This window comes from Lissotriton helveticus, chromosome 1_1 (genome assembly GCF_964261635.1).
Source record: "Lissotriton helveticus chromosome 1_1, aLisHel1.1, whole genome shotgun sequence".
In the NCBI taxonomy this organism is placed as follows: Eukaryota; Metazoa; Chordata; class Amphibia; order Caudata; family Salamandridae; genus Lissotriton; species Lissotriton helveticus.
Genome location: NC_136057.1, coordinates 1,156,122,757 through 1,156,136,786, shown reverse-complemented (window position 1 = coordinate 1,156,136,786; position 14,030 = coordinate 1,156,122,757). Strand labels below are relative to the sequence as shown.

General features: G+C 42.6%; 1 protein-coding gene across 1 annotated transcript in view; it reads left to right on the top strand.

The window, feature by feature from the left end:
• The window catches only part of RELN (reelin), a 1,711,021-nt gene that overhangs the window by 974,981 nt on the left and 722,010 nt on the right, over nt 1-14,030 (top strand). Inside the window, exon 12 of the mRNA XM_078679027.1 lies at nt 12,913-13,064. Within this exon, the coding sequence (XP_078535153.1) occupies nt 12,913-13,064 (152 nt within the window). The remainder of the gene's footprint in view (nt 1-12,912; nt 13,065-14,030) is intronic.

Genomic DNA, 14,030 nt, shown 5'->3' with positions numbered 1-14,030 from the left:
CAATTTCCACAGGTGATACGTTGATTCCTTCAGCAGCACAGCAGGTCCTGCGTCGAAGTCGGAGTGGGGGTCTCGGATGTCAGAGACTTCGTGCTCTGGACTCGGACTGCAGCGGTTCTTCCAGCTGAAAATAGGTGCTGTGTCGATCTATTTGGCTGCGTTGATTCTTCAACTGCACTGCAAGCTTGCAGCTGGAAAAATGGCGCTGAAGGGCCAATGCGTGAATTTTCGGTTCTTGAAGCAGCAAAACCAAGCAGGTCAGAACTCCCAGCAAATGGAGTTCAGGCGAGCTGCAGATGAATTCGTTTTCGATAGCCCTGAGACCTCCAACAGGAGGTAAACACACACAAGCCCTTAGAGAACCTTGGAAAAGCAGGTTTCAGAAAGCAAAGTACAGTTCTTTCACTGCCCACAGACAGAAGCAGCAACTGTAGGCCAACTCATGAAAGCAGCACATAGCAAATGGGCAGTAATCCTACTGACAGCTCTTCAGCTCTTCTTCTTGGCAGAGTCCTCAGTCAAGAAATGTTCTAAAAATGTGGGGTTACAGGACCAATATTTATACCCTTTTCTGCTTTTGTAGTAGGCATATTTCAAAGGAAAGACTTTGTAGTTCACTGTATCCTGCCTGGCCTTGACTTGGCTCCAGACACACAACAAGGATGTGGAGACAGCACTGTGTGAGGACAGGCACAGCCCTATTCTGGTATCAGTGATAGCTTCTCCAACCCCTGTAGCTCAGGAAGTCCCATCAACCTGGTGATGGGCCATCAGGATAAGCAGAGCACACCTCAGCTCCCTTTGTGTGACTGTCTAGAGTGAATGCACAAACAGCCAACTTTCAGTGTAAGCCAGACATTGATTCCACAGGCAGGCACAGGCACAGAATGGTATTGCAAGAAAATGCCCACTTTCTAAAAGTGGTGTTTTCAAACACAGAATTTAAAATCCAACTTCACTAAAAGATGTATTTTTAAATTCTGAGTTCAGGGAACCCACATTCCAAATCTCTATCTCTTCCAAATTGAACGTTACACCTGTAAGATGTTACAAGGCTGTTCCAATGATGATAACCAATGGGAGAATTGGCTCTTGCAATAGTGACAAATAACATTTTCAGTATTTCAATAAGAGGACATGTAAAACACACCAATACAGGCCCTTCCTCTCAAATACACTGTACCCTGCCCATGGGGCTACCTTGGGCCTACCTTAGGGGTGCCTTAAATGTAGTAAAAGAGAAGGTTTCTGTCTGGCAAGTGGGTACGCTTGCCAGGTCAACAAGGCAGTCTGAAACTGCACTAACAGACACTGCTGTGACAGACCTGGGACAGGGTTGAAGGGCTACTCATGTGGGTGGCACAATCAGTGCTGCAGGCCCACTAGTAGCATTTGATTTGCTGGCCCTGGGCACACTAAGTGCACTTTAGTAAGTACTTAGCAGTAAATCAAATATGCCAAGCATGGATAGCCAATCAGAATCACAATTTATCTTAGGAGCACTTGCACTTTAGCACTGAACAGCAGTGATAAAGTGCCCAGAGTACAAACATCTGTAAAACGAAGTCTATCACACAGTCAAAAATACAGGAGTTAGAGGCAAAAAGAAAGTTGAAACCTCACCAAGAATGCCAGGTCTAACATAACAAAATAGATATTAGTATCAATTTAAAGGAAGTTAAATTAAAAAATTTTTTAGCTCAGATTGTGAAGAAACATAGAGAGATTCAATGTAATGCCTTAAAAAGTGAACATGTTGTCTTTTATGTCTAACCTCTGTTGGTCACTTCTCCTTTTAGAAAAACAAGTCAGCAAACTATACATCCAATTCTCGTTTTCATAGTTTAAACTGCAGCTATATTTGTGCACAGTGACCTGCCTTGCACCCTGGCTTCAGGCTCTGGAGGTAGGCATTATGATGTCACAACTCAACTGTGATATTTTACTACATTTGAGAAGTTACGGCATTTCTCCTGCCCTAGCAGATCAATTTGTGATTCTGAAGAGTTCAGATTATTGCAAGTCAGATTAATTTCCACAAATAAACACAGACTAACATTTTTAATTTCACATAGAAATCCACATTTCAGATTCAATTTCAAACAAAACTATTAAAGTATGAATTTAAATGTGAACACCTGTGGTTGACTGGATTAAGTGACACTGAATCGAACCTAATTGCTTCTTTCTGAAGGAGGTTTTTATTTTTAATGCCGCAAGAGTATGTTACATGGGAACATTTGTACCGCCTCACACAATGTCTCTCGCTTGATGGCGTGCACCACAGGAAACTCTAAAAGAATGCTCATGATTCTTGTGAAGTGATGCGCATTGACATAGCATGTTTTATAATCTCCCAGAGATTAGAGTACCAGCTCTCTTGTGGGAGAGCATTGTGCAGGCAGAAAGCCTGTGCATGGACCGTTAAGCATGTTTAGTAGCATTACCGTCTAAGTGGACACTCATGGATGCATGTTGCCAATATCAACCAGCTCCATGTAAATGATATGTTGCGACATGTTCAAAATGAAAATACTGAATGCTCAGAAATAGAGCTGCTTTCCCTTTCCTGCTGATCAAATTACCAAATTGATATCCAGTCAAAACATTCATAAAACTGTCAATTTCCTAATTATAGCGTGTTTAGAAGGGTCCTTACCATTTTCCCAATGGCATACATGATCTAATCTAAAGAAAAATATAGGATCCAACAACTTTTACCCTATGCAAAGATTTGAGAGTCAGGTAGTGTACTAAGTCAATTAATGTATCGGTTCTCAAATCAGCTCAGCGCAAACAGGAGATGTTGTCCGTTACCTCTTAAAGAAGGACTATTAATGGGCACTGCCATATTGGGCAGGGTCAGACTGGCCATTTATTCAATCTGGAATTCTCCCAGAGAGTTGGAACCATTGGAGTCCGGTTTGTTAAGGTCAATGGCTGATGCCTCGGTCTCCAGCTCCCTGGAGTTTATGGTGGCAGGCATAACAGGCAAAAACACAAATATTGGAAAAGCTAATAGGCCTCGTCTTTGGGACCTATTGGCTTTGCCAGTGGTTTTAGCAATGTGTTATTGTATGTACATTGCATAATTTATGCAAGTAAATACGTTGAATGTGTTAACATTTGTAAACGCTCTGCTGTGCTGCAATTGTGTGTTGCAATTGGAGTTTACTTTACCAAGTACTAAGAGGCTGGGCTATTGGGTTGTCCAATTCTTGTATGGTACATGAGAGCTGAGTTGCATGTACGTGTACAGTTGAATTCTGGTTTGGGAACAATGTTAATTATGGGGCATTATTGAGCACTCTAGAGCTGAGACTGAAGGCAGAGTGAGTCAGTGGGCCATAACCAGGGCCACTGGAATTATACAGTTGTGTGACCACTGTGATTTTTGCGTAATTATAGATTTGCCGCATTTGCCACATAATCCTTCATTTGCCACATAATCTGGAGATTTTAACAAAAAAAATGTTTTTAGCTTAACCGATTCAAAAGTTACTAAAAATCAGTGACATGCTGCTGTGCAAAGCTGGACTAGTCACCTTGCTTTTGCTTATTGCTACATTTGGGTGATAAACTGTTACTAATGAGGTGCAACCAATGCCCATACAGTGTTACCTGTTAATTTGGCCCTCTCCAGCAGCATAATTCTAGGGCCCCTGGCCATAATAGGAGGAAGTGTGATCTAATAGGTAGAGCTGCCAACTTTGAAACTGGGGAACAAGTTCTAGTCCTGTTTTCTACTCAATATCCTTTGATTCTGGGAAAATCACGTAATGCAACTACCCCCCCCCCCCCCCCCCCCCCCAAAAAAAACAGTTTTTGTGAATTGTAAACTGGTGCTCGTGTAAAGCACTCTTATGCCATTGGGTCATGTTTGCGCCATGTAAAACTGCAAAAAAAAGTGTTCTGATTACATGCTCAGGCAATTTTTGATGTATCTTTTGTGCACACATAGTAATGGTCATGTTAACCATTTGCAATTATCAATTCTAATTATTTACAACAAAATCATTGCTGTTACTCATTTCTATCAAACTGCTAACAAAGCCAATAGGTCTGGTTTTGTTTTAGGCATATGTTTATTGTTGTGTGATATGTCTGGCTACAATAGCTGGAAGCTCACAAAGAGGCAACCTAATGCTGGTCAGGCAGCATTCTGTGTAAAGCACAGGATTGTAGTTCACGTGTTTTAAGCCACATCCGTAATTATGTAGGCCATCCCCTTTCAGGCACCCCCCACCTTTGTCATCTGATTTTAAGCAATGTGATCCACAATAGGCCTTTACCTATAGACAGACAGTTAAAAGTGGCCTCATAGGCAAAACCTAAAAATTCTGATGTTATAAAACTGTGGCGTCCTTGGAGTCAAACCCAAAACTTGAGGAGCAGAAAGAAGGAGCGATCGCTTTGCTCCTCTGCGGCACTCACTCTTCATGCCGTAGATTTATTTCACTGAAGTGCTGACTCTCCCCCTTGATACGTAATACCATCTGTGACACCAGCATGCTGCTGCTGTCCCAGAGACCCCGAAGAGGGAACATGTTTACTTGCATATTTCTTGGTGGTATGGTTCTCAGCTTTGTTCATTTCGTTGACTGTCCCCGTTCCGGTGCCTTTGTTGTTTTTTTCCCTCCCTTTCTGCATTTCCCTTTGTCTTTAGTGTTCAATGTTTTTATCCACTTTGTTTGGTCCCACTGTGGTTCTATGAAAAGGCACGCTGCCATCCAGGTTTTGAACAAAGGCACAGGAACCGGGACAGTGCACGAAATGAACATCACTGGGAACCATACAACCAAGAAATTTGCAAGGGAACGTGTTCCCTCTACTGATGGGTATTATCCTGATCCAGAAGTGCCAGTTTACGCAATCCTGACAATCTGATTGACCTAGCTCTGTGTCTTCCCTTTAAAGTCATCCTCCTTCTACTCCTCTGCTCCAACCTCCATAGACCGGTGTTCTAGACCTTCTAGCCCTCTCGGTTGAACCAATCTTTCTGAGCTACTTGTAATCTTCCCATGCACTATAATTACCAGCCCTTAACTGTCTTTGCTTTTAATACCCTTTGCCAGGCCAGGTCCTCCCTGAACTGGAACACAAGCAACCCAAGACCAGTTTCTCCCTGGAGGACTTGGCAGTGTCTTTTAGTCCTTCCCTTCCCCAAACCCCCATTTTATCCAAGGGAGATTGTGTTGACTGCTAGGAATTCGTCTAATGCCCAACTCATTAGTCTTGTTAGAGGGAGGATAGGATAGGATTACTATTGGAGCTCCTGTCACAACACTCCCCAACAGGTTACTTGTCTTAACAGGATGTTCATTCACTTCAAGAGAACTTTGACTTTACTGTGTGGCATAATGTTTTACTGCACAAAATAATGGTTAATTCTGCTACTTTTTTTATTTAACTTCTAAGAATCGCATCTAACTAATATGTTATCAATAATTTAGCTAGGATCGTATACATCAATCAATGATTTTGATGTTGATTACATTTTGCAACTAAAAGATCCAAATGAACAGTGAAGTACAATTTTTATTTAAAACCATATAGGTCTAAAACTAAGCGTTAGATACCAGTGCAGCCTGATCTGACTCATAAGAGAGGGACTGTGTAGAATCTATATCCTCCTCTTCACATTTCCATAACTTAGCCGCTGCAGCATAATGCTGCTGACTTACAGGGAGTGTGGGATTAACATTTATCTGGGCTCAGGGATGGCTTAGACCCTGCTTAAACCCCCTGCACAGAGATTGCAACACACTTTTACAGAGCACTTGGCATGGAGTCTGGTAAGCAAACCTAAGGTCACGAAGAGGAAAAAAATGCAAAGTTGTTAATCAAAGCAATAATGGGAAACTCACAAAAGTGGTTGATGTTGACAGTGTCATCATCTCTTAAACATTGTGTGCTTCATCTGAAAAACACTGTGGACCAGATGTAGCAAAACTTTGCCCCCACAGTGCCATCAGAAGTGACGCAAACTGATTCAAAGTGTTGATTTGGGATTTACTTTCCAGTGTAAAAATTGTGCTAGAAAGTAACCCTAAAGCTATTCAAAGTAACATTGCTTTGCACTATTTTGCGTCACAGGGAATCCCATTGGTGGTACATGAACTTTGCCATGCACCACCTGTGGATTTTGATCAAAGCCCTGTCTGTTAACAATGGTAAACAGGGCTTCCTGCAAAGGTGTAAAGTTTATTTTCTCCAAACGTTTCATTCATGCTGTTCTGTACAGGTAAAAAAACGTATACTATATACAATGCAATGCAGACGCCCATGCACTGTGGTGCAAGGGTGTATACATTGTGCAAGGTAGCCTAAAGTGTGCCAGCACTAGAGAGAGAGCGCCTGCCAGAGGGGTCAGTCATTTGCCAGTTTGTCATAGTCTGCCAACCTTTGAATTTCATCTTCTGCGAAATTTTGTGTGCTCGATTGCAAAACAGCATACCCCATCGGGCAAAAACTGTATAATATTCTACAAATTGTGTATTTCTGTACAGAAAGCGGCGGGGGCTCCTCCGTTAAGGCAGAGGACGTCACCCCCCCCTCCCGCAGCAAGCACAGCAGATACACATAGTATAATAGGATGCCCATTACTATTTTATTATTCTGTTTGCTGTGGTCCGCCCTAGCAAGCGTGAGTGTGGGTGCGGGACAGACAGATTCCTGCATATTGCAGGATGACTGCTTAGTGCGCAATGCATATTGGCCAGCTGTCTACAGCCGGCCAATCTGTCATGCGCACTTCAAAGCCTGCAATTTCACTGCTGTAAAACAGCTGAGGGATTGCAGGTAAGGGCCCCTAGCCTCAAAATGTGCACTGGGTTAGCCTGCTCCAACCAATCCTAGCAGCTCCAGGATTGGTTGCATTCGTATGCAGGTAGTACCCCACCTTCCTTCCAGCTCCTCGTCGTCGTCGACGGGAGAGGGGAGAGGAGAAAGGCAACATGTCGATGAGTTTTACAGCGAGCTGCGCTACACCGATTTTCCCTCTGCTAGTTACCCCTGCAAGAAAGTATGCCATAATCTGCCCAATAAAGTACATCCATATTTGATGGTCATCATGTCCTCCCACTGTGCCAGAATACGCATAACAATAACAACTATTATCTGCTGCCCAGTGTACAGCATGATTCACATCTTCCAAACACAATACGTCATCATTTCTCAAAAAGTGCACGCCATCGTCTGCCAGACGGTGAGTCTCTTTATCTGACACATAGTGTCGGTCCTAATGTGCCAAAGACCAACCATCAAACATCGTCATCTGCCCAAAAGTCTGTAAAAAGAGGACAATTATAGTAGGACTCACAAGGATAATATTGCCTATATATTTTGATGTATAAGTTATCAGGATATTGAAAGCATGGCACTACTATCTCAAATATAAGAGCAGAGCTTCCAATCCGCTTTTGAGCAGATATATTTTTCAGCACAGCTGTACAACTCGACATATGGCTTGCCTTTCCTGAGCCGCTGTTGTACTATCTGGATATTCTCTTCTTGTGCTTCCTCAAGATGGCTCCCGAGTTAACCGTTCGCTGCTGAAGTTTGATGTCATTTCCGTATTCGGAGTGAGAACTGCCTCCTTTTATGTTCCTCAGCTTAAGCAACTGAGGACGATTAAACTGGATAATAGCACCAGCGTTTATTATCAGACCCTAAATACTGCAAAGCTATGTCATTAAGGGACAGATGGGAAGTACCAATATTAAGTGTTTTAATAATAGTACTAATAATAATACTTGTTTTGTTGTCATTATATTATTATTGCTATGCTGTTACAGTTTACAAAACTGGGCGAATGCAGCTCACTGTTCCTAGCGCAAAGTAGACTTGCTGTAGGACTGGTGAGGCTCTTAAGATCAAAAGGGTCTGAAGAATCATTAAGCACAAGCTATGCTGGTTTATTAATTTAGTTACAATATTTGTAATTGTTATTCTTGTTCTTTATTTATCTCAAAAGTATCACTGTGATTAAAAACCACTGTGCTGTTAGTTGCATGCTTCCTCCTGGGACATGACAGCCTCTTGAGTTTACCCTCCCGCTGGCTTTGCGTTGCATATTTTTCTACCTATCAGCGTGAAATTATTTATAGCACTCCTACACTGCGTCAGGCATGTACAAAAGCATATTTCCACGAAGCGATGGGCAGACTTCTGAAGCACACTCGGTGTGTACTCCGGCCTGACATGCTCTCCCAAGAGGGACTATCACAAGATGTGCATTTATCATCACCCCCGGGTGGGGTTAATCGATTCCTCTTAAGTTGTGTTTCCTTCAGGCGCACTGCATTCCTTACTCTCTCCTCCTGCTCACAAGGAGCCCTCGAACGTCTGTTTACCATTTGTTATCGTTCATATAATTATTTCATGAAATAGCGATTCCTGCGCCCGCTTGTCTAATGACCACTCAATTCCTGGCTCGGGGCCCCCTGCAAGTCCTGCGTCCCATTAAATCCCATACATTGTCTGGGCGCTGGGCATTCCCCGCAGTGCTGATAACGGGGAAGGAGACCGTGGAGCTGAGCTCTCCTCCTTGTTACAGATGTTAAGCTGCCCCTCCCACCCTCAAGACCAGGGACACTTACACGATGTTCCTCAGAATGGATTAACCCTTCGAAAAAAGCCTTAGCTGCGTCCTGACCCCCCTCCTCGGCTTGCGGGTCAACGGACAGGCAGGGTATTTTAATTGGAAGAAATGGAGCATACGCAAGGCCGATGACCCATGGGCAGATTGCCTTCAGTACGTCAACGTCGAGTCAGCTACTTACTTCCGCTGGGCTGGCCCCGCCTTGGAGAGACTTAGTGGTTTGTTCAGACGTACCTCACGTTTCTTTGTTCTGGGCCTTGACTGTGGAGAAACACAAAGCACCTGACGCATGTTTGCCCATATGATGTAGGTGATTAATAGAATCGGTGGGCAGGTGAAGCCATTGGATCTGGCACCAGTCTTGTGCCCCTGGTCTCATTACCTTATGTAACACATTGGGTAGCTCGGGTCAGATCACTCTAGCTGCACCAGCTTTCTCCGCTGTAAACCCGTAGTCTTAACATGCTTGTCTCTGCCTCAGAAGGTGCTGCATCGATATGCAGTTTAATAGGGACCACCACATGCACCCGCAAACCAGCATTTCAGATGCAGCTTGTAATGAAGAGGAAAGCCATTGTTGTATTGAAAGCCAATCCAATAGGGAAAAGGCACCAGATGCTGTCCTGAGAGTGGGCTGCATTTAAAGCTGCAAGGAGAAAGGGAGTTATAATGTGATTGATGGCACGCGTTGTTCTTTGTCTTATGATGGGATCATCAGTGAGAGCTATCACTTACGCTACCTAACTAGTTTAGGACTTTATAGCATAACAACTGTACAAATGTCACATCCGCTAGTGAAGCATTTTCAGAAATAGCAGCGTACGCTGCTATGCTTCCTAGTCTGTGATGTCAACGGTAATGTCAGCAATTGAGAGTCCGGAAAACAGGTGTCCATTTGGGAGGTCTGTTCTCCCACAAAAGGTACATTTTGAATTCAGCCTCCAGTTCCAGTGGGTAGGTCAATTGAATTTCAAAGTCAATCTCTGTCTGTGGGCAGATGCATTAGGATATGGTGGCGACCACGTAAATTGTGGTAAGCCTCTCGTTCCTCTCTCATCCCATCATGGTAGTTGTAGCTTCACGTTACACAATACATTAGATAAGCAAAACGTATAGCAACCTTATTGGATTTATTGTCAGAGTAGTAGGTGACCTTGATTGCCCTTGGTGGTGTGTAGGAAGAAATTGCAACGCTGGGTTTTAGATGGACCAAGGGCGTTCTGCCAACATTACACACTCTTTCCAATCGTGGTGGGGTCAGCTTTCGACTCAGCAGGACTTAAAACCTCGTTTGACTTTGAATCAATTGAATTAAATGGATAACGAAGACAATAAAAACTAAGAAATATAGTTTTGCCCTGAAGTTGTCTGCAGCAAACCGCCCTCGAACGTCCCAAAATCTGTGAATATTTTCAAGTTGCCCACTTGCTCAAAATTTGATCCTCCAGGACAATGTTGTAAGCACCTGGCGTTGACCAAGGTGCACCAAAACGTCTTCTGTAAGGGAGCCATAATGCTGCAACATAAAGGTGTAATACAAGGGCAGATGAGAGCCCACGGGAGCCGCCACCAGCATCGATTGCACGGCATTCTGCTATCTTCAGACAACCATCCTTGTCTTCTAGCAGTATCGCTGCGCCGTTTGAACATTTTTAACAAGTTCACGTGATATCCCTTATCAATGGCAGCACCATAACACTATATTGAAGATCACCATCTTCTATATACTGGCTATTCATTCACCCATATAAATCTATCAAGTGCTGCTCCCGTATTGAAGCCTTTCCATCTACACTGGCCAAGCAGCATATTAACCCATTCAGACTTTGACCACCATGATCGAACTCTCCAGCATTTCATGCCTTGCTGATTAAGCATATAGGTCCTTGCAGACCCAGGAATATTGTGGCCTACATAAAAATCTCCTGACGAAGGCGTTCTCACACGCCGAAACGTGCGTCGAAGAATGAGACACTAGCTCAGCCACAACTTTTTATTGGATTGATTGTATCTACGTGTTTTTTAACTTATGATTATTTTTATGTATTGTATGATTTGCACACTACTGTGATTAATATACAGGTTTTTATATGTATTTTTTTATAAAGTATCTATCTCAATAATTATAATAAAACTATTTTCCTGTACATGTTTTTGTTAGTGTGAAATTTTCTATCATCCACAAACTCTTTTATTGTTTATCGCACTGTAAACTGTCTAGGAAGATACACAAATATTGTTTTTCCCTGTCCTAGAAGACTCTTCTTGTCAGGGGGTCCTTGTTTTTTCATATAGTAATACTGGCACTCATCAAATGATAGATGCTGCGTGCTAGGAACTTGAACATGCTCCATAGCCAAACTCCCATGAAGCCAGGCCCAATGTAAGCTTAGCGATGGCCGTATTTAACAGTTGTTCGACATGCGAGTTTCTGAGTTACTTACTTGTTAAGCAAAGGATTGTAGTGTGCAGAATGATGCAATCTCAGTAGTGTTTTGGTCTGAGAACGTGGGCTACTTTTCTTTGCACTACTCTGCCCCAGGGTCAGAGGACTGACATGCATTGCATAAGCAAATGGTTTGTGGGAGGAGAGGAGTGAAATAGAAAGGTCCATGCGAATGTACTTTTTATTTATTTCTAATGCACAGATGCCTACAATCCCTGTACACAAACACGGTTCTAATTTTCTTATTACGGCCTAGTTGTGGGATCACTAGTCACCTGTGACATGAAAATGAAGTAGCTGCTCAACTGTAAGATCCTGTTACAGTTGAGTTGTGATGCCACAATATCTGCTGCTAGAACCAGACTACTGTGATAAAGCTAAATTAATAATGTAAACGAGAACTAGCTTTTCCACTGTTCTGGTATGATTAATTGAAACGGACAATCATTTGCAGACAGGATACATTAATGGCATAATTATTTTTGCACAGCTGTAGTACATTACATCAAATAAGGAATATTTCTACATGTTATTACACATGAAGAACTATAGCAAGTTTTGAAAATATATGTTGTGTGTAGTGGTAACATGAGGTCTAGACCGCTGCATGAGGCTGTGTATATACAGGCCTAAAAATACGGTGCAATATGGCAGCTCCAGTGAAGGACCTTGCATCCAAACTTCAATTACGCAGCAAAGGAGCATCTACTTTTTTCCTTCCAGATCTATGTTTTAAACTTCAGCACCCATTGCCTTCTTGGGTCTAAGTCTAAGTCAATCTCAAGGCCTTAATTCTTTAATGATAGTGCCTCCTGTCAAAGATGAGTTTGACGCTCCAGCTATGCTTTCATATGTTTTCATATGTTTGCCTGGCCAGTAGTAAACACTGACCAGAGTGCTGTCAACCGCAGGGCACCAGGATTCAGGGGGCATCTCATCACTGTAGTCCACCTAGTAGTAAAGAATTGTTTTATTCACCTTTAAACACCATTTTGGCTAAGTCTTGACACTACCACTAACCCTAAAATTGGATGGAGCCATCCTTACCACTAACCCCAGAACCTCTCACCTTCTATGCCATACTCTCCTCAGTCCTTTTTGCTGCCTCTAGAACGGATGCAGAGTTTTGGAAGGAACTAGTTAGATTTCTGAAAATATTGTAGGGCAATGTTGGCATGTGTTTTTTATTGGATACAAAAAACAAATTGTAAAATACATCTCAATAGCTCATTTACTGAGAAGTGGTGATCATATACTCTTGTGTACAAAAATAATTTTTGTTCTGTGAAATTTGTAACAGTATATGTACGACTTCAGAAATCAGGAACGTTCAGCTCAATGTTCCCTTTAAAGAAGGTAGTGAACATCATATTGTAACTAATCAGGGAAACATCTAGCACAATGCAGGCATTACAACGTAGTGCCTTTACAACTCAGTCAGTACCACGACTACGACGTTACCACAAGTTCAATTGCGTTGCAAGTCTCATTACAGCGATTTGCTTTAGGGAATCTTGTGTTGGACTGGTGTTGGATTTTTAGTCCAACACCTTCCCTACTGATACACCAACTGTAGTTGAAATAGTAATTTAAACTATTCCAAAGTCCAGCGCTACCCTAAAGCAAGTCGTTGTAATGACTTGCGTTGTAATGGAACTCATGGTAATGACACAGTCGTGGTTTTAGATGCGAGGTAACAGATGATATTCAACCAACCTCTATATAAGCAAGCCCATAAGATTGTTAGTCAATTTTTTTCTCCCAGTTACATAACATACCACCACCCAAATATTTTTTATCCCTGATTTCTGCTAATATTGCAAGTTATTTTCTGAACTAACCCTTCTTGTTCTCTTCTGCACAGCTGGGAGATCATCGGTGGTGTTGTTAGCAGCGAATGTGGAACCCTGGAATCTGGCTCATCACTTGTTTTTCTCAAGGATGGAGAGCGAAAGCTGTGTTCCCCTTATATGGACACCACGAGTTACGGGAACCTGAGATTTTACTTCAGTATGGGTAAGGACAATTGGTAGAGTGTCATGTACATGTTGGTGAAATATTGGTATAAGCATCCGTGTTAATGATGCACCATCTTTGACCACTTGCACAAGAAAAAAATCAAAATGTCCAGTCAATGGCCACGCTGCATAGAGTATCATTCTAATATTGCAGTTTGAATAAGTGTCAATAATTACCTTTTGGGCATTAACAGTAATCCGTATGGATATTTGATTGGTAAATTCTATTTCATTTACTTTTGTTTTTTTAAGAATGTTTATAAACCTTTTGACCAAGAAAATTAAATAATTATTGCATTGCACACCATGGAAATTTTATTTGTCAATTTTAATTCATTTCCTTTTTTATGAACTTTAGCAACATGTTGACGAGGAGAAATCAACAATTATTGCATTTCACAACATTTATTATAAGACGGTCACTAAAAGACTTCAAAGGGCTCAAAATGCAACTGCCCGCACTCTCTTTGCCCTACCTAAACATTGTCGCACGTCACATCTCCTGCACCGTCTGCATTGGCTGCCCGTGAAACAAAGAATCCAATTTAAGACCCCCTGTCTAACCCACAAAATCTTGCATGGCCAGGGCCCCCAAATACTGCACGGACTCTGTACCTTCTATGTTCCCACACGTGCCTTACGCTCGGCAGACCTCCACCTTGCCCGCACCATTAGGGTGCGCAAGAGCAGAGCAGGTGGCCGGTCTTTCAGGTCCTTGGCCCCAGCTTTATGGAATTCCATCCTCCTTGAGGCAGGCGGTACACAAGACCACTGGCTCTTTCGGAAACAAATCAAAACCTGGCTGTTCGCCTCCATTTAGGTAGGCCGCCGCACCGGCTTCCATAAAATAAAATGATCTCACTCCGCTATCTCCCCTGCTGTTCTCCGCCGGCTGGTCGGTCCGCAAGCGCTGGGACGCCCTGTTGTTGGGGCAGCCATGCGCTATACAAGCAAAGTTAACATA